Source organism: Rhinolophus sinicus, chromosome 18 (assembly GCF_057876585.1).
Source record: "Rhinolophus sinicus isolate RSI-liver-muscle chromosome 18, RSI-T2T, whole genome shotgun sequence".
Classification (NCBI taxonomy): Eukaryota; Metazoa; Chordata; class Mammalia; order Chiroptera; family Rhinolophidae; genus Rhinolophus; species Rhinolophus sinicus.
The window spans coordinates 111,186,174-111,205,343 of NC_142518.1; the positions used below are offsets into that span (position 1 = coordinate 111,186,174).

Below are 19,170 nucleotides of genomic sequence, written 5' to 3' on the forward strand. Positions count from 1 at the left end.
AGGTTGCGGTTTGATCCCCGCATGGGCCACTGTGAGTTGTGCCCTCCTTACAAAACAAACAAACAAAAAACTTACTACAAAACTACAGTGTTCAACACAGTGTGGTACTGGCATAAGGATAGACATAAAGATCAATGGAACAGAATTGAGAGTCCAGAAACAAACCCACATATCTACTGTCAATTGATTTTTTTTTTTTAAATTTTATTTTATTAAATTTATTGGGGTGACAATTGTTAGTAAAATTACATAGATTTCAGGTGTACAATTCTGTATTACATCATCTATAAATCCCATTGTGTGTTCATCACCCAGAGTCAGTTCTCCTTCCATCACCATATATTCGATCTCCCTTACCCTCATCTCCCAAGGGGGGTGATTTTTTTTTTTTTGGTGAAGTTGGCAAGACCATTCAATGGGAAAAGAATAGAATAATAGTCTCTTCAAGAAATGGTGCTAGGACAACTGGATAGTAACCACCTGCAAAAGAATGAAGTTGGACCACAACCTCACATCAGATACTAAAACTAAACCCAAATGGATCAGAGACCTAAATTTAACAGTAAAAATTATAAAACACTTAGAATAAAACATGGGGTAAATCTTTGTGACCTTGGATAAAACAATGGGTTCTGAGCTATGACAAGTAAAGCACAAGGAACAAAAGAAAGATAAATTAGACATCATCAAAATTTAAAACTTTTGTGCATCCAAGTACACTATCAACAAAGTGAAAAGAGAACCCACAGAATAAGAGAAAATATTTGCAAGTCATATATATATTTATAAAATTAATATCGAGAATATATAAAGAACTTCTACAACTCAAAAGCAACAACAAACCAAAACCTGATTAAAAGATAGGCAAAGAACTTGAATGGACATTTCAGATTTCTTTGTACTCATATATCAAAAAAGACATACAAATGGCCACCAAGGTCATGAAAAGATGCTCAACATCATTAGTCATCAGGGAAATGCAAATCAAAACCACAAGATACTATTTCACACCCACTAGGATGGCTAGAAACAAAAGTCAGATAATAACAAGTGCTGGCGAGGATGTGGAGAAATGGGAACCTTCATACATTGCTGGTGGGAATGTAAAATGGTGTAGCTACTTTTGAAAGCAGTTTGGTTGGTTTTTCTCAAAAACATTAAAAATGGAGTTATCATGTGACCCAGCAATTCCACTCCTAGGTGGAAGGGAAACGAAAATGTGTTCACACAAAACCTCATGCACTGATGTTCCTAGCACCATTATTCACAATAGCCAAAAGATGGAAACAACCCAAATGTCCACCAATTGATGAATAGATAAATAAAATATTGCATATCTATGTAATGCAATATTATTTGGTCGTAAAAAGAAGTGAAATACTGATACATGCTAGAACATGGATGAACCTCGAAAACATTGCATTAAGTGAAAGAACCCAGACACGAAAGACACATGCATATTGTCTGAATTCATCTATATGAGCTGTCTAGAACAGGCAAATCCTGCTCAGAAAGTACATCAGTGGTTGCCAGGAGCTAAAGGGAAGGGGACAGGGGAGTGACTGCTAATGGGTATGGGGATTTCCTTAGGGCGTGATGAAAATGTTCTGGAATTAGATAGTGGGGATGGTTGCACAACTTTGTGATTATACTGTTATTGAATGTTACACTTATATGAGCGACTGATATGATAGGTGAATTATATCTCAAAACTGTTTAAAAAGAAAGCAAGGGAATGAAACCCCCAGATTAGGGTCTGCTGGCCCGCTGGGGAAGGGGCCAGGTGTACATCACTGACAGGCTGGAATCCTTGCGCTGGGTATTTGCATATTATTAGCCATGGGCCCTACAGGTTATGGAACGTCACGGGAAGAGTGTCCTAAGCTAGGGCCGCGAGTCCTTGGCTGGTGTGTACCGGAGGGGCCAGGACAGGAGAGGCCGCGCCCCGGCAGCAGGTGGTCTCCGCGCGTCTCCGAGCGCTGGGGCGGGGCGGGGCCGGCGCGCGCCCGAGCCAGCCGGGCGCGCGCCCCGGACCCGAGGGGGTGTGGCACGGGCGCGCGCGGGTCCCACGGTTGCCCGAGGCAGCGGGTGGGGAGGAGGGGGAGAGGTGCGCGCTGCGGACGCGGCTTTTGCGCGAGGGGGTGGTCGGTTCGCTGGGCGGGGACCCCGGCAGCTCGCGGAGCTCGGGCTGCGGGCTGGGCCTCACCCCAACCCTGGAGAGGAGCGGCCCCGGCCCATGCGCCCGGCCCTCCCTGGGCTCCCCCGCCCGGCGCGGTGGTACGGTCCGGGTTTAAAAGGCCCCAGCGGCCGCGGGCTGGCCCAGTGTGTGGGCGGTGGCGGCGGCGGCAGCGGTGGTGGTGGCTCGCTGGGCGCAGGGCACGGGGTGCGGCAGTGGGGTCGCTCGAGCGGGGCGGGTGTGGGGCTCGGGGGCGCGTCCACGTGGCTGGCAGGCGGCCACCGGGAGCCAGCGGCGGTGGAGGGACAGGTAGGTGGTCGCCATCCCCCGCGGTCGGTGCGTGGCCAGCCTGCTCGATGGCCCGGGGCTTAGGCAGCCCGAGGATTCTGTCGGCCTCGAGAGGGTCGGGCCCTGCCTCTCCGTGCCCCTTGGGCGCTGGCCTGACTGGTCCTTAGTGTCCCGCGCCGGTATGGACGATCAGTACGAGCCCAGCCCCCTGCCCGATAGGGACCCTTTGTGGCGGAGGAGCGGCCTCTCCAAGGACTGCTGTGGCGTCTTCATCCACTAGGGTCCCCGTGGGTCGGCTGAGGGGTGCCCCTGGTGGGGGCAGGGAGAGCCGGGCCAGCAGCACGGTGGGGGGCATCGGGGAGCATTGCCCGGAGCTGCATCTCTGCCAGGGTCTGTCCCCATCCTTTGGCTTTTTGCTGGCAGTGCTGTAAGCAGAGGGGCTGGGTGTGCCTGTGATGCCCCAGGCTCCCATTTACAGGTGGAGGTTGGGATCCGGGCTTGGGATGCAAATCCTGCCTCCCGTCCTGTCCGGTCCCCATTCCGAGGCTTGTGTTCTTGTCTGGTGTGGAGGAGGTGAGGGTGGGATGAGACTTCTCTTTCGCCTTCCTTTCTTCTCTGGCTGTTGCGTTCCGGGTCCAGGATTCGGACCTGACAAAAGAGCCCTGGAGAGGTGATCAGTCTGAACTGAAACTTTGCAGTTTCAAGCTGGGCCTGCTCCTTGTTCTAGCAAATGCATTTTTTCCTTTCTCTCTTCTGCACCTCCTTAGTTTGGTCCCCTGTTCCCCTCCCCCAAGCTGGGTACCTCGAGTCTCCCTTGAGGCTTGGGCACTGAGACGGTAGCACTAAGACCTGTCCCGTTGTCTGCTATGACACTGATCTGCTATCTTTGCCACCTAGGGCTGGCAGGAGAGCTGGGTGTGGCCTGGGGGTGAAGACCCGGCCAAGCTGGCACTGTCAGTACAGCCCCAGGCCCATCTTCCCAAGGTCTCTCTGTATTAGGGACCATGTTCCCCTTTCATAGGGCTCCTTGGGCCCCCTGGCACCTCCCCTTCTCCAGCTACCCTCTGGATCTGGAGGGAGAGTCGTGCAGGACTGCCTGGGCCATCTGTCTGGCTGGGCTTGAGCAGAGCCTGACTTATATCTGTCTCGGTGGTGGTGTGTGTGTAGCTGTGGGGGTAGGCGCGACTCGGCTTTGTGTTGCAGCCGGTAGGCCAGACAGCAGGCTCCTGGACAGCCAGCCGAAGGAGGCCCTGGGGGTGAGGATGCAGCTGGGGCCAGGAGTGGGAATGTGGCAGTGCTGAGTCCAGTCTCAGGCCTTGCTGCCTCTTCAGACCTCTGTCCCAAGGATCCTGCTGGAAATGCCACTCTGGGGTGGTGTTCCCCCCAACCTCTGGCCTGTGATTGTTCTCTCCCTGCCTTTCCCCTTCCCCCAACTTGGGCGTAGGGTGTCTCTGTGGCCTGGGGTTTGTCTGTGGTGGCTCTTATGTGCGGCTAGCTGCCCTCAGCTCTTGGATCTGGTGTTCAGGGTCTCATTCCAGGAGGGCCTCCTGCCCTGCCTTTCCCAGCATCTGGCTCTGCTGCCCCCTTGGGTGTGGCCCAGCTGAGGCGAGGCCTCCTGGCTCCTTTCCAGGGGTGGGGGGTGGGGGAATGATTGATGGCCCCCAAGCCTGCCCGCGCTTACTGCTCACTCATTCGCCCTGGTGGAGGCCCCTCCTTTCCCAGCCGTGGTCACCATCTGGGGCTCTGACTGTGGCATGGTGGTGGGTGAGTGAGTGGCTCCCACCCACCGTGGCATGGAGCTTGGCCTGCTGGGGGTCCTAGGCCAGGTGTTGCAGGAGGAGGGCTGGCAGCATGGGCCGGGGTGGGGGTGTCTGACTTGCATTCGCCATCTCTCCTCAGGCCCACCCCGGGGCACAGCCGCCGGCCATGCCCACTGTCTGCCTCCTCCTGCTGCTCCTCCTCACCATGGAAGGGGCCCTGTGTGGCAGCAGGCCCTTCCCCGCCTTCTCGGTGACAGACACCACACTCACCCACCTGGCTGTGCACCGGGTGACTGGGGAGGTATTCGTGGGTGCAGTAAACCGTGTCTTCAAGCTGGCCCCCAACCTTACTGAGCTACGGGCCCACGTCACAGGACCCGTTGAGGACAATGCCCGCTGCTACCCACCCCCTAGTATGCGTGTGTGCACCCACCGCCTGGCACCTGTGGACAACGTGAACAAGCTGCTGCTCATAGACTATGCAGCCCGCCGCTTGGTGGCCTGTGGCAGCATCTGGCAAGGCATTTGTCAGTTTCTGCGCCTGGACGACCTCTTCAAGCTGGGCGAGCCCCACCATCGCAAAGAGCACTACCTGTCAGGGGCCCAGGAGCCCGACTCCATGGCTGGTGTCATCGTGGAGCAGGGCCAGGGGCCCAGCAAGCTCTTTGTGGGCACTGCTGTGGATGGCAAGTCTGAGTACTTCCCCACTCTGAGCTCCCGCAAACTCATCAGCGATGAGGACAGTGCTGAGATGTTTAGTCTGGTGGGTGAACCCACCTGTCTGTTCACCCTCCTCCCCTTGCCTCTCGTGCTGCCCCTCCCTCAAGAGCCAGCACCTGTCTCCCTCCTGCCTTCGCTCTGTCCTGGCTCCACCTCTAGAAGAGCCCTGGTCCAAGATGGACAAGCTTCTGAAGACAGGAGGATAGGCTGACGCACGGGACAGGGCTGTTTACCCTGCCCTCTGTGGCCCTTCTGCCTTGGGCTCCTGTGACCATGTGGGGCGGGGGACATCTTGTGAGGGAAGCCCTGGGGGGCTGTGTTGTGGGGGATGAGGAGCCAGGGTTTGGGAGGGTGACAGTGGACCCAGGCCTTGTCCCATGCTCTCTCCTCAACCTGCTCCCCAGGTGTACCAAGATGAGTTCGTGTCCTCGCAGATCAAGATCCCTTCAGACACCCTGTCCTTGTACCCCGCCTTTGACATCTACTACATCTATGGCTTTGTGAGTGCCTCCTTCGTGTACTTCCTGACACTGCAGCTGGATACCCAGCAGACGCTGCTAGACACAGCAGGGGAGAAATTCTTCACATCCAAGATCGTGCGCATGTGTGCGGGGGACTCCGAGTTCTACTCGTACGTGGAGTTTCCCATCGGCTGCTCCTGGCGTGGTGTGGAGTACCGTTTGGTGCAGAGCGCTCACCTGGCCAAGCCCGGCCTGCTGCTGGCCCAGGCCCTGGGTGTACCAGCCGACGAGGACGTCCTCTTCACCATCTTCTCTCAGGGCCAGAAGAACCGAGCCAGCCCGCCCCGGCAGACTGTCCTCTGCCTCTTTACGCTCAGCACCATCAATGCCCACATCCGCCGCCGCATCCAGTCGTGCTATCGCGGGGAGGGCACGCTGGCCCTGCCCTGGCTGCTTAACAAGGAGCTGCCCTGCATCAACACTGTGAGTGCGGCGGGTCTTAGCCCTGGAACACTCACTTCCCTCTCTCAGGGACCCCTGCCCTCTCTCATCGTCTTCTTGCATCTGCTGCTTCTCCTTCTCCCCTGGCCTGCCTTCTCACCGTATCTCCTGGTGGGCACTGTTTGTGGACCACCCCTTCCTTTGCCTGCCCCTCCTCCCAGCCCCAGTTTGCTGCTTCTCGCTCTATCTCATGGATGGCCCTCTCTGTCTTGAGTCAGTGACAGTCTCCTGGCCTTTCCCCACCTTACAGGCCCAGGCCTCGCTCTCCTTTCCCAAACTCTTGCTCCCTCTCCTTCCTCAGCCCCCAATTTCCTGTGGGGCAAACAGTCGGTCTTGGCTGGTGGGGAACAAGTCCCAGATCCTGCTCCCTTCTAGAACACAGGGTCTTATGGCTTCTGTCCAGCTGCTGCCCCCAAGCTTTGATTCTTACATGTATCCCTCCTGTTTCTCCAGCCCATGCAGATAAATGGAAACTTCTGCGGGCTGGTGTTGAACCAGCCACTGGGTGGCCTGCACGTGATTGAGGGGCTGCCCCTACTTTATGACGGCACTGATGGCATGGCCAGTGTGGCGGCCTACACATACCACCAGCACTCTGTGGTTTTCATCGGCACTCGCAGCGGTAGTCTGAAGAAGGTAGGCCCTGGTCCCCTTGGCATGTGGAGATTGGGGCAGACTCTGAGATGTGGGATGACAGGTGGGGACAAGAATGTGTAGACAAGCCCTGTGAGACCCTGGACAGGGCACAGCCAACAGGACAAGGGGAACTTCCCAGCTTGGGCCCTCGGAGCCTGGCCATGCTCCACGGGCCACCCCGGAGCCATCTGCCTGTGCCAGCACCACTAGTTGCTGCAGCCTGACTTGCTGACTTCCTGTGGCCATGGGGACAGAGACCAGACCTATCTCAGGGCCTCCTGGCCAAAAGAGGAGGTGGCTGTGGTTCAGGAACTGTCGTTGCTGGGTCCTCAGTTGAATGAATGCAGACATACGCCCTTTGCCGTCTTGTCCCCTCATGGGCAGCAGGGCTGCAGCTGCTTCCGTCCCAGGTCTGGGGGTGGCGTGAAACGGGGAGATGAGCTTCTGGGGGCTCTGATGTGTTCTAAAGGGACAGGAGTCAGGATAGCTGCCACGTTCTCATCCTGCTGGCCTGGCAGTTGTGGAGCGATCCCCAGGGAGGTCAGAGGTAGCCGGGGGAAGGTTTGTAAAGGGAGCTGCTGAGCTCTCAGCCGGGCCTGCTCCCCTCCTGGGCCCTTTTTGTCATTTATAACCACTTTATTGAGATATAATTCCCATCCCATATACTTCCCCTGCTTAAAGCATACATTCCAGTGGTTTTAGTATGTTTGCAGAGTTGTGCAACCCTCACCACTATCTCATTCCAGGACATTGTCGTCACCCTAAAAACCCCTTCCCGTTTGGATATCACCCTGCTCCCCCATCCACCATCCCTAGGCATCACCAATCTCTCTGTCTCTATCTCCTGGGAACCTTTCCTGGGTGGCTGTCACCGCCGAGGGCCTCCAGGGGGTGGCCTTTGAGCACTTGTTTTCCTGCTCTTGGTGCTTGTGGGGGCCAGCAGGTCAAGTGCTGAGCCCCAGCAGCCCTGGCTTCAGCTTGGCCACAACCTGGAAAGCCCCTGGCTTGAGGAGAGGATGCCTGGGGATGTGTGGTGCTGCTGTGGTGTCACATTGGCTTGTCATCCCTCTTCCCTGGCCTTGTGGCCCAGGTGCGAGTCGATGGCTCCCAGGATGCCCACCTGTACGAGACGGTGCCTGTGGTGGATGGCAGCCCCATACTCCGAGACCTGCTCTTCAGCCCCGACCACCGGCACATCTACCTCCTGAGTGAGAAGCAGGTGGGCCCGTGGCGGGCAGCGGCGGGTGGCAGTGTGGAAGCCGGATGGGTGCTGATGAGGCTGTCCCCAGGTGAGCCAGCTCCCAGTGGAGACTTGTGAGCAGTACCTGAGCTGTGAGGCCTGCCTAGGCTCCGGGGACCCACACTGTGGTTGGTGTGTGCTACAGCACAGGTGAGGGCAGTGGGAAGGGGGTGGGTGGTGACGATGGGCTCAGTGGAGCCGGCCAGGCCTGCTGTTGGCTGGGGAGGTCAGGACCTGCCGTCACCTGTGTACTCACTTCTCCCAGCTGTGGCCTTGTGGCCTTCCCCTCCCTCCCCTTCCACTTTCGCCAGCTAATGAGTAGAACCTCCACCCTGAATGACGTCCTTTGGACCCCAGGGGACAAGGCTGAGGCATGCTGTTGCCTGGCACTGTGGGCTGGGCCTGCTGTCCCCTTCCCCTCCAGGCCCCCACGGAGCTCTGGACAGGGCCCTCCCAGGGCAGCTGCGGGATGGGCTCTGGCCTGACCCCATGCAGATGCTGCCGCGAGGGGGCCTGTCCCGGTGCCTCAGCCCCGCATGGCTTTGCTGAGGAGCTGAACAAGTGTGTCCAGGTGCGGGTGTGGCCCAACAACGTGTCAGTCACGTCACCTGGGGTGCAGGTGAGTGGTGCGGTGGTGGTGGGGGTGTGCCAGTGCATGCACATGTGGGGGGACGCACCCTGCTGAGTCCTCTGCCTCCCCCAGCTGACTGTGGCCATGCGCAATGTACCAGACCTCAGCGCAGGCGTGAGCTGTGCCTTTGAGGAGGTGACGGAGAACAAGGCCATCCTGCTGCCCTCTGGGGAGTTGCGCTGCCCCTCGCCCTCCCTTCAGGAGCTCCAGGCTCTCACCAGGGGGCACGGTCAGTGGCTGGGGCAGCTCGGGATGGGGGCACTCTGTGTCCCCAGTGGGCTCACAGCCACCCTTGGGCTCATTACAGGGGCCACCCGCACTGTGCGTCTGCAGCTGCTCTCCAAGGAGACCGGGGTGAGGTTCGCTGGAGCCGACTTTGTCTTCTATAACTGCAGCATCCTCCAGTCGTGAGTACTGGCCTTCCTCACTGTCCCCACATGTCTCTGTCACTTGCTATGCTGTGCAGATGTCACTTGGGCCCTGGCACCTTCTTCCTTCACTTCCCCATGTGTCCGACAAGAGGGGTGGTGAGGGGTTAGACTTGCCCTTCTCTTATTTCTCAAGCCTCTTTCCCCCAGGTGCATGTCCTGCGTTGGCAGCCCTTACCCCTGCCACTGGTGTAAGTACCGCCATGTGTGTACCAGCCACCCCCACGAGTGCTCCTTCCAGGAGGGCAGGGTCCACAGCCCCGAGGTGAGGCGGGCGCCACGCGAGGGGGCTGGGCTCCGTGTGGGCTGGCCTCTGGTTTTTCTGTCTTTTGGTCTCGGTGGTTTTTTGGAGCCTCCTCAATGCGGGGCTGGCCCAGCTAGGCCTGGATGTCAGCAGTCAGTGTGTGGCTGATGGCCGTTCTCCCTCCCAGGGTTGCCCTGAGATCCTGCCCACTGGGGACCTCCTGATCCCGGTTGGTGTCATGCAGCCTCTTACCCTGCGGGCCAAGAACCTGCCGCAGCCCCAGTCGGGCCAGAAGAACTACGAGTGTGTAGTCCGGGTGCAGGGGCGGCAGCAGCGCGTGCCCGCTGTACGCTTCAATAGCAGCAGTGTGCAGTGCCAGAATGCCTCAGTGAGTCCCCCCCCCTTCCGCTGGTCTGCAAGCCTCAGGTGGCTGTGGCAGGGACCTTCTGACGGGTCACGTGCTCCATCTCTCCCAGTACTCCTATGAAGGTGATGAGTACGGTGATACCGAGCTGGACTTCTCCGTGGTCTGGGATGGAGACTTCCCCATTGACAAGCCTGCCACCTTCCGAGGTGAGGGGTGGGATGGGGCTGGGGAGATCGCCTCCTGCAGCAGAGTTGGTATACAGTGGGGCCAGGTGCAATGGGGACCTTCTGTCAGAGCTGCCAAGGCTCCCTGTAGCTGCTCCCCAGCAGTGTCCTCTGTGCCCACAGCTCTCCTGTATAAGTGCTGGGCACAGCGACCCAGCTGCGGCCTCTGCCTCAAGGCTGACCCCCGCTTCAACTGTGGCTGGTGCGTCTCGGAGCACAGGTGCCAGCTGCGGGCCCACTGTCCCGCCCCCAAGACCAACTGGATGCACCCGAGCCAGAAGGGTACCCGCTGCAGCCACCCCCGCATTGCCCAGGTTAGCTTTCCCCATCTTCCACCTGCCAGGCCCCTGCGTCACCAGGCTCACACTCTAACCTCTCATCCTGTTCTGCAGATCTACCCACTCATGGGGCCCAAGGAGGGTGGCACCCGGGTCACCATCGTGGGCGAGAACCTGGGCCTCACCTACCGAGAGGTGGGCCTGCGGGTGGCTGGCGTGCGTTGCAACTCCATCGCCACCGAGTATGTCAGCGCCGAGAGGTAAGTGTGGTGTGCAGGTGCCCAGGCTGGTGCTCTGAGGCTGGGCTTGACATTCTCTGACCCCTAGGATCGTGTGTGAGATGGAGGAGTCGCTGGTGCCCAGCCCGCCACCAGGACCCGTGGAGCTCTGTGTAGGTGACTGTTCCGCTGACTTCCGCACACAGTCTGAGCAGCTCTACAGCTTCGTGGTACGTGAGCCTCCTACCCCTTCCCACGTTCACCCCTTCTGGGGGGCTGTAGCCCTGCCTGCACTGGGCTGCTTCCTCGATCCCCTCAGGGCTGCTTCTCCCACAGACCCCAATGTTCGACCGTGTGAGTCCTAGTCGGGGCCCGGCTTCTGGGGGCACACGGCTCACCATCTCTGGGAGTTCTCTGGATGCCGGCAGCACGGTCACGGTGACTGTGAGAGATGGCGAGTGCCAGTTTGTGAGGTGCGCAGGGCCCTGCCATTCTTGGGCTGGGCATTGAGTAGGGGCTGCAGGGGTGGAGTAGGGCCTGGGAGGGCCCTGGGCCACCTGCTCCAAGCGTGCTGCTTCCTGTTATAGGAGAGATGCCGAAGCAATCGTGTGTATCTCGCCCATCTCCACCCTGGGCCCCAGTCAGGCCCCCATCAGCCTGGCCATTGATCGTGCCAACATCTCCAGTCCTGGAGTCCTCTACACCTACACCCAGGACCCCACTGTCACTCGTCTTGAGCCCACCTGGAGCATCATCAAGTAAGTTCTGGGGAGAATGGGGCCCTGAGCTCCTGTCTCAGGGTCTTGCCTGGCGAGTGGGTCCTTGGGCATCAATTCTACCTCCTCGGAACCTGAGCCCTTATTGGCAGAGGGGGCAGGGTCCTCCTGACCGCATAGCACCTGGCACCCACCCAGCGACCCCGGGTGTGGGAGGCTCCAGGCTCCCATGGCAGCCTTGATAGCTCTTCAGGGCCTGGCTGGGGGCAGTGGGTGATGGAGCCTGAGCCCCCTCCCCCTGTCCCCAGTGGAAGCACCGCCATCACTGTGAGTGGGACCCACCTGCTGACAGTCCAAGAGCCCCGGGTCCGGGCCAAGTACCGAGGCATCGAGACCACCAATGTGAGTGCCAACTGCCCTCGCCCCGCCCCTGACCCTGCCACCCATGGCCTCATGTACTGGGCTGCCTGCTCTTGTCCACACAGACGTGCCAGGTGATCAATGACACTGCCATGCTGTGTAAAGCCCCTGGCATCTTCCTGGGGCGGCCCCAGCCGCAAGCCCAGGGCGAGCACCCTGACGAGTTTGGCTTCCTGCTGGACCACGTGCAGACAGCCCGCTCCCTCAACCGGTCCTCCTTCACCTACTACCCTGACCCCAGCTTCGAGCCACTTGGGCCCTCCGGTGTCCTGGACGTCAAACCTGGCTCCCACGTAGTGTTGAAGGTACTGGTAGGGTGCAGGGGCTGGGAGGGGCAGGGAGGTGGGGAACCCTGGTTGACCGTGCCCTCTATACACAGGGCAAGAATCTGATTCCTGCAGCAGCTGGCAGCTCCCGCCTCAACTACACTGTGCTGATCGGGGGCCAGCCGTGTGCACTCACCGTCTCGGACACCCAACTCCTGTGTGACTCACCCAGCCAGACCGGCCGGCAGCCTGTCATGGTGGGTGGGGGTGGGAAAGCCACCAGGGGAGTGTGGGCTGGGGGTGGGGCTCAGCTCACAATGGGCCTATCCCCGCAGGTGCTGGTGGGAGGCCTGGAATTCTGGCTGGGCACCCTGCATATCACGGCCGAGCGGGCACTGACCCTGCCAGCTATGGTGGGGCTGGCAGTGGGGGGCGGGCTCTTGCTGCTAGCCATCACTGCTGTGCTGGTTGCCTACAAGCGCAAGACTCAGGATGCAGACCGCACGCTCAAGCGGCTCCAGCTCCAGATGGACAACTTGGAGTCCCGCGTGGCCCTGGAATGCAAGGAAGGTGCCTGGGGTGGGGGTGCACTGCAGGGCGGGCGGACTGGGGGGGCCTCCCTCCTCCTGCTCTGTTCACGCTTCCTCCCTGTCCTTCCTAGCCTTTGCTGAGCTGCAGACAGACATCAACGAGCTGACAAACCATATGGATGTGGTGCAGATCCCATTCCTGGACTACCGGACCTACGCTGTGCGCGTGCTCTTCCCTGGCATCGAGGCCCACCCGGTGCTCAAGGAGCTGGACGTGAGTCCCCCCTTACCTGCCCACTCCCTGTCACCCCCAGGGCCACTGCTGCACCCTCTGAAACTCTGCTGTCCCCTACAGACACCCCCCAATGTCGAGAAGGCACTTCGCCTCTTTGGGCAGCTGCTTCACAGCCGTGCCTTCGTGCTCACCTTCATTCACACACTGGAGGCCCAGAGCAGCTTCTCCATGCGTGACCGAGGCACCGTGGCTTCGCTCACCATGGTGGCTCTGCAGAGCCGCCTTGATTATGCCACAGGGCTGCTCAAGCAGCTGCTGGCGGACCTCATCGAGAAAAACCTTGAGAGCAAGAACCACCCAAAGCTGCTACTGCGCAGGTACTGTCCCAACCCCAGCCCTGCCCTCCGTGGGCCCAGCCCCTGAACGGTCCCACCACCTGCCAGGCCAGGGCCCCAGCAGTCTTTTCACCCTAGGACGGAGTCGGTGGCTGAGAAGATGCTTACCAACTGGTTCACATTCCTGCTGCATAAGTTTCTGAAGGTGTGCTTGGCAGGTGGGCTGCAGGGGAGGTGATGTGGGGAAGTACCTGGCAGGTAGGCAGGCAGGCAGCAAGCTGTGTGCCCCACCCTGGCTGTAGGAGTGCGCTGGAGAGCCACTTTTCCTGCTCTACTGCGCCATCAAGCAGCAGATGGAGAAGGGGCCCATCGACGCCATTACAGGCGAGGCGCGCTACTCCCTGAGCGAGGATAAGCTCATTCGGCAGCAAATAGACTACAAGACCCTGGTGAGTGGGATGCCAGGTGGGCAGGGCTTTGGGCATCGGGGGAAGCCTCGCCCAGAACCCACCCTGTGGTTCCCCTTGCCCTCAGACCCTGTACTGTGTGTGCCCGGAGAGTGAGGGCAGCACTCAGGTCCCGGTGAAGGTTCTCAACTGCGACAGCATCACCCAGGCCAAAGACAAGCTGCTGGATGCTGTGTACAAGGGCATCCCATACTCCCAGCGTCCCAGAGCTGAGGACATGGACCTAGGTGAGGCCCCCCAACTTGTGGCCACATTACCTCAGCTGGTGCTCGCGCCCCCCACCTGGGCTCTGTCCTCTGAGTGGAATGGGCCCCAGGTCTCAGGAGACGCTGAGCCGGACTGTCTGTGGCCCGCAGAGTGGCGTCAGGGACGCATGGCTCGCATCATCCTTCAGGATGAGGATGTCACCACCAAGATCGAGTGTGACTGGAAGAGAGTCAACTCACTGGTCCACTACCAGGTGAGGGGCTGGGGGCTGTGGCCCTGCCCTGAGGACATGGGAGCAGAGGCCCTGGCTCCTTGCCTTTCTGGCCCTTGAGCTCAAGGAACCTCGGGAGCTGTTCCACATGCACACTGCAGGGTCTGGATGGGTGGTGGCTTGGGCCGCTTGGCTTCTCAGCCTCCTGCGCTGCCCCTTCTCTGTCTTTGGGGTCTCCAGGTGACAGATGGTTCCTTGGTGGCACTGGTGCCCAAACAAGTGTCCGCCTATAACATGGCCAACTCCTTCACCTTCACCCGTTCCCTCAGCCGCTACGGTAGGTGTCCTCAGTGTAGTGGCCTCTGCTGGCCCTGTGCCCTTTGAGGCTGTGTTAGCCATCACGGGGAGCCCCTGTCTGAGCAGCCAGCTTGGCTCTGGTGGCCTCCCCGGGCCCTGCCCTTGGGAGGTCTCCAGTTCCTTAGAGCCTAGAAGTGGGGTGGCCCTGAAAGAGCAGACAGGCTTCCCTCAGCCTGCTGGGCTCCTGGGACAGAGTGGGGCAATAGCTCCAGCGATGGCTGGTGTGGTCCCACGGGCCTAAGGGGCAAACTGGTCCTCTGCCCCAGAGAGCTTGCTGCGCACAGCCAGCAGCCCCGACAGCCTCCGCTCTCGGGCACCCATGATCACGCCCGACCAGGAGACGGGCACCAAGCTGTGGCACCTGGTGAAGAACCATGACCATGCCGACCACCGTGAGGGGGACCGTGGGAGCAAGATGGTCTCAGAGATCTACCTGACCCGGCTGCTGGCCACCAAGGTGTGGGCCTGCCCCGTGCCACCCTGGCCTCAGGGCTGCTGACCCTGCAGGGAAGCCCTGCTCATTGTCAAGCCTCTGTCCCCCGTCTGTCCTTCTGTGGGGACATCCTGACCTGGCTCCCTCACAGCCTGTGTTTTGGCTGCACCCCCACAGGGCACCCTGCAGAAGTTTGTGGACGACCTCTTTGAAACTGTGTTCAGCACGGCGCACCGTGGCTCGGCCCTGCCCCTGGCCATCAAGTACATGTTCGACTTCCTGGACGAGCAGGCCGACCAGCGCCAGATCAGTGACCCTGATGTGCGCCACACCTGGAAGAGCAACTGGTACTGCTCTGTGCCTGGCTACTGCTGGCCCCTCTGGGGGCGAGTGGTCAGAAGAGGCTCGAGGCTGTGCCGAGACTCATGGACCACAAGGGCAGGGCTCCTGATAGGGGCTGGCTTGGTTGTGCAGGCAGGAGAGGACTGACATTCATGGTACCGCCAAGCAAAGGGGCTGAGAGTGCAGTTTGGAGGTGGGCTCTGTGGGGCATGTGGCCAGTTGGTAGTGGGACCAGCACCCAGGGATGGCCCTTAGCTGCCAGGGCCTTGTCCAGGGCAGAGAGGCTGGTGGCTGTTTACTTTTATGTTCACTGTCGGAAGTCTGGCAAAAACTTCACACAAAGACTCTTAACCCTAAATGTGTCAATCTTGCTGCTCTGGGCAAGGTATGGGCTGGCCAGACAGGAACAGGGTGGGAGGTGCTCACGGGGAGACTAGAGAGCTGCAGATGTGTGTCCTTCCGTCCAGCCTGCCCCTGCGCTTTTGGGTGAATGTGATCAAGAACCCACAGTTCGTGTTCGACATCCACAAGAGCAGCATCACGGATGCCTGCCTGTCGGTGGTGGCCCAGACCTTCATGGACTCCTGCTCCACGTCTGAGCACCGCCTGGGCAAGGACTCACCCTCCAACAAGCTGCTCTATGCCAAGGACATCCCAAACTACAAGAGCTGGGTGGAGAGGTGTGCCCCGTGCTGGGGGGAGGCAGGGCCAGGCAGTCCAGGGGAGACTGCTGTGGGCTGAGGGAGGCATCAGCTGCCCCTCTCTGGGCTGGCTTGTCTGAAGTGGGCCGACCACAGGAGAAAGGCCCAGAGTCCGGCCTGGCAGCCAGGGCAGGGCCTTTGGCTTTTGTGCCACCTGTCCACTTGACTTACTCAGGGTCCCAACAGGTACTACCGGGACATTGCAAAGATGGCATCCATCAGTGACCAGGACATGGACGCCTACCTGGTGGAGCAGTCCCGCCTCCACGCCAGCGACTTCAGTGTCCTAAGCGCACTCAGTGAGCTGTACTTTTATGTCACCAAGTACCGCCAGGAGGTATGTGCCATCCCTGGTGTGGCAAAGGCCCGGGCTTGGTGGTGGTCAAGGAGTGCCACAAGGAAGTGTAGGGGACAGGGAGCCCATCTTTTAGATTGTTCATGATCCCTCTCCCGAGCAGGCCCCTGGACCGGTACAGGTGACACTCTCCTAGATGCTGGGATTTGAGGAACCCACAAGAGAAGCCACTGGCTAGGGCAAAAGTGGAGGGTGGGGAGCACGGGGAAGGCCAGGATGAGGGCATGGGCATGGTTAGCCCTTTGTAGGGCCTGTGGAATTTGTGACTGGGCGTTTGAGTAGGCAAGGGATGTAGAGGTGGACCTCAGGATGTGTTTTTGGCTGGAGGTAAGAATTTTGTAAGCCAGGATATGGCCCTGGGATCCCTGCACCTGGACGAGCTTGGCAGGGGGGGCCGAGTGGATGGAGAGGGAGTAGCGACCCAAGCACTGAACCCTGGGGCCCTGAGACACTCAGAGGTGACAGAGAAGAGGGGGAGCGGACGGTGGAGACAGAAGGGGTGGCCAGCAGCGTGGGAGGGACCTCGAGTGCTGAGCTGATCCTGGACCATGTGTGAGGACACCCCCCTGGGGGGGGTCAGGGAGGAGGTGGTGATGGGCTGTCAGATGCTGCTGCTGGTCAAGGGAGGGGCCGAGAACACGGGCTGGGTTTGGCGACCAGATCATGGAGACCTGGACAAGAGAGGTTTGGGTGGGGGAGCTTAGGAGGGGACAGGAAAGAGGAAATCAGGAACAGTGATTGCCATGCCGCTACTGGGAGGGGCTGCACTCTGGCTGTGCAGAGGAGAAGAAAGTTGTGCAGCTGGAGGAGGATTTGGGGTCAAGAAGCTGGAGGATGTGTTCAGAGGTGAGAGGCTGCAGCCTTTCCCATGTGCACAGGGCCCACGGGGAGGACGGATGTGCTGAGGTGAGAGGGATGGAAGAACTCAAGCTGGGGAGGGGCGTTGCCCAGGAGGAGCTGGCCCTTCCCCTCGAGCCCAGTTTTGGGGCCCTCCTCCCCCAGGTTCTCACCGCTTTGGACCGAGATGCCTCTTGTCGGAAGCATAAATTGCGCCAGAAGCTGGAACAGATCATGAGCCTCATGACGAGCAACAGCTAAGGGTGACAGGACCGGTGAGGAGGGGGCTTCTCAGTCCTGGGCCCTCTTCCCCTTGATGGGGGCGGGCTCTTGCCTGGGGCTCAGGGCTGAGCCCGGGATTGGGTGGCACGGGTGTGGTCATAGGGCCAATATGCCCCTGGCACACCTGGGCCCCCTTTATTAGTGCCTTGCTTTGGGCCCTGCAGGCGGGGAGAGGTGACAGGACCAAGCCCCCCACCCCAACAGCAGCAATACCCCCAGCCTCCTGCCCTTGTGCCCAGGTGTTGTGACAGCCCCTGCCCTCCTTGCTATTTATACCCCCAACCACCTATTTATTTAATTTATCTCCACCTCACCATCTCCATGTGTAAATATGTGTCCCCCCTGGGATCTTGCCAACCTCACTCACCTTCCCTCCTTGAGTCGTCCTGGCTCCCTCGTGACACTGTCAACTTTGGCCTAGCTACTGGCACCTCACCCTTGCCACAGCTGGCCCCACCCATTCCGAGAAGGGGGCCTCGGAACCAGCAGCACTTGGGGTGGGGTGATGCCCCCAAAGCTTCCCTTGGTCTGTGGCTGTGCCAAGGGGTTCCCTCCAAACTTCTTGGGAGATGGACTGTACATTCTGACAGGGCCCTGTTCTCTCTGGGCACCTGGAGAACTGTAACCAGACATGTGCCAGGGCCTGACCTGGGCCCAGGGGCTCCAGAACTCTCCGTCTCCCAGCCCTACTGCCAAACTTCCTCAGTGTTGTCCGCACTTGCCCTGGACCCCCTCATCCTCAGCTGCCCTGTCCTGCACCTGCCCCAAGGGGCCGAGGTGGCAGTGCCTTACTCCTTTGTTCTGCCTCTTCTGAGGAATCTGGCCCCGTCTCATGGTCCCAGAAACCCCATTCTCTCCTCTTTTGTTGCATGAGTTTTCCTTTGTTCATGTAATTTTTTTTCCTAATTAAATCGTGGGAAAATGGAGTCAGTGTGTGGCTTTGCCCTTGGGGCAGGTGGGTGGTCAGTGAACATGGGAAGCAGGTGGGGAGACTGTTAAAACTCCAGATGAGCTGGACTCCCTTTGTGGGAGGAAGGGTACCTCACTGCAGGGTTCCTGAGGATTTAAGGAGGCCCAGGGTCATGTCCAATCCATCAGCAAGTGCTGGTGGCTCTACCTTCAAGGTCCATTGAGGACCTGGTCCCTTCTCCCCCTCGTCACTTGCCTGGATGCCAGTCTCCTCGTTTCTGCCCTGCCCGCCCTCAGCCTCTTCTCAACGTGGGAGGCACTGGGATCCTGGAAAGATAGAAGGTAGATCTTGTCCTGCTCTATTCAGAACCCTCCAGTGGCTTCATTGCGTCCCAAACTCTGTATCTGACAACTCCTTACTGTCCCAGTTGTATCTCCTTCATGATGTGCCTACCTACCTCTTACTCCCCCACACCTGTTAAGGTCATGCAGGTGGGGAGAAAGTGGGATGCAATTTTAAATAGTAGCCAGGAATGATATTTGAGTGTGCCAGGTGGATCTCTGTGGGAAGAGCGTTCAAGAGAGGAAACAGCCAGTGCAAAGGCCCTGAGGCAGGAGTGGGCCTGATGTGTCTCAGAAAGGGGACGAGGCCAAAGTGGCTGGCCCAGTGAGCAAGGAAGAAAAAGGAGGGGAGGACGCTGTAGAGGACGCGGCCCTGATTGTGTAGTGCTCTGTAGGCCACTGTGAAGGCTTTGGCTGTGTCTCTGAGTGAGAGCGGAGCTCAGGGCAGGTTTGGAACAGAGAAGTTCCGTGACCTGACTGAGGTGTGAAAGCCACCAGCAGCTTCAGCAGTCCTTCCATGGGGCCAAGACAGTCGACTCTGGTGATAAGGATAGTTACACAACCGTACGTGCTTGGCAAAAGTCCTAGACCTGTATACCTTAAAAGGGGGAAGTTTACAGTATGGGAATTAGACCTCACTAAACCGGAGTTCAAACACAAACAAGTAAACAAAAAGAAGAGATAAAAGAGTAAAGAGAAAGCTGCATGATCTAGAATAAGGATTCATGCTCAAAGGGAAGTTCCAGTGTGACAGTTGTGTGGGCAGGCAGCCTGAAAAGAACCAGGCAGGAACAGGAGAGAGCATGCCAAGGAAGATGGTTTTCAAAATGACCATTGTGAGATTACAGAAACTAAGCCAATGACAAGATAGGCAGTTTTTAACCTCAGGGGAAAAAGAAACCCTAAGAAGTGAATAGAACCATTTGGGGAAGAGGTGGAGTGGAAGGATCGTGGTGTAAAAGCTAAATTCTCATCTATCCATCATCAGTAATTAAGGTCTTAAGTCTGATTTCTTAAAAAAGGTAAAAAGAGACACCCCACTGTAGCCACTAC

General features: G+C 58.7%; 1 protein-coding gene across 1 annotated transcript; it reads left to right on the plus strand.

The window, feature by feature from the left end:
* Nucleotides 1–2,143: 2,143 nt before the first annotated feature.
* PLXNA3 (plexin A3) lies at nt 2,144–17,792 on the plus strand. Its single transcript, XM_019719164.3, has 33 exons — nt 2,144–2,485; nt 4,364–4,987; nt 5,349–5,888; nt 6,360–6,542; nt 7,633–7,761; nt 7,832–7,932; nt 8,278–8,401; nt 8,486–8,642; nt 8,721–8,820; nt 8,992–9,106; nt 9,273–9,473; nt 9,562–9,658; nt 9,800–9,990; nt 10,069–10,214; nt 10,282–10,402; nt 10,509–10,645; nt 10,760–10,930; nt 11,197–11,290; nt 11,374–11,613; nt 11,688–11,831; nt 11,910–12,144; nt 12,236–12,378; nt 12,460–12,716; nt 12,813–12,879; nt 12,977–13,123; nt 13,209–13,368; nt 13,498–13,601; nt 13,800–13,896; nt 14,183–14,373; nt 14,527–14,696; nt 15,159–15,371; nt 15,579–15,729; nt 16,750–17,792. Exons 1-33 carry the CDS (start codon nt 2,237–2,239, stop codon nt 16,843–16,845), a joined length of 5,895 nt encoding a protein of 1,964 aa, XP_019574723.3. The 5' UTR covers nt 2,144–2,236; the 3' UTR covers nt 16,846–17,792.
* The last annotated feature ends 1,378 nt before the right edge of the window (nt 17,793–19,170 follow it).

Bases quoted from the DNA above. Each gene is read 5' to 3' on its own strand.
- PLXNA3 (XM_019719164.3), top strand. From the start codon at position 2,237: ATGCGCCCGGCCCTCCCTGGGCTCCCCCGCCCGGCGCGGTGGTACGGT. The intron at 5,889-6,359 runs GTGAGTGCGGCG...CTGTTTCTCCAG, and splicing joins AGCTGCCCTGCATCAACACT to CCCATGCAGATAAATGGAAA. The intron at 10,403-10,508 runs GTACGTGAGCCT...CTTCTCCCACAG, and splicing joins AGCAGCTCTACAGCTTCGTG to ACCCCAATGTTCGACCGTGT.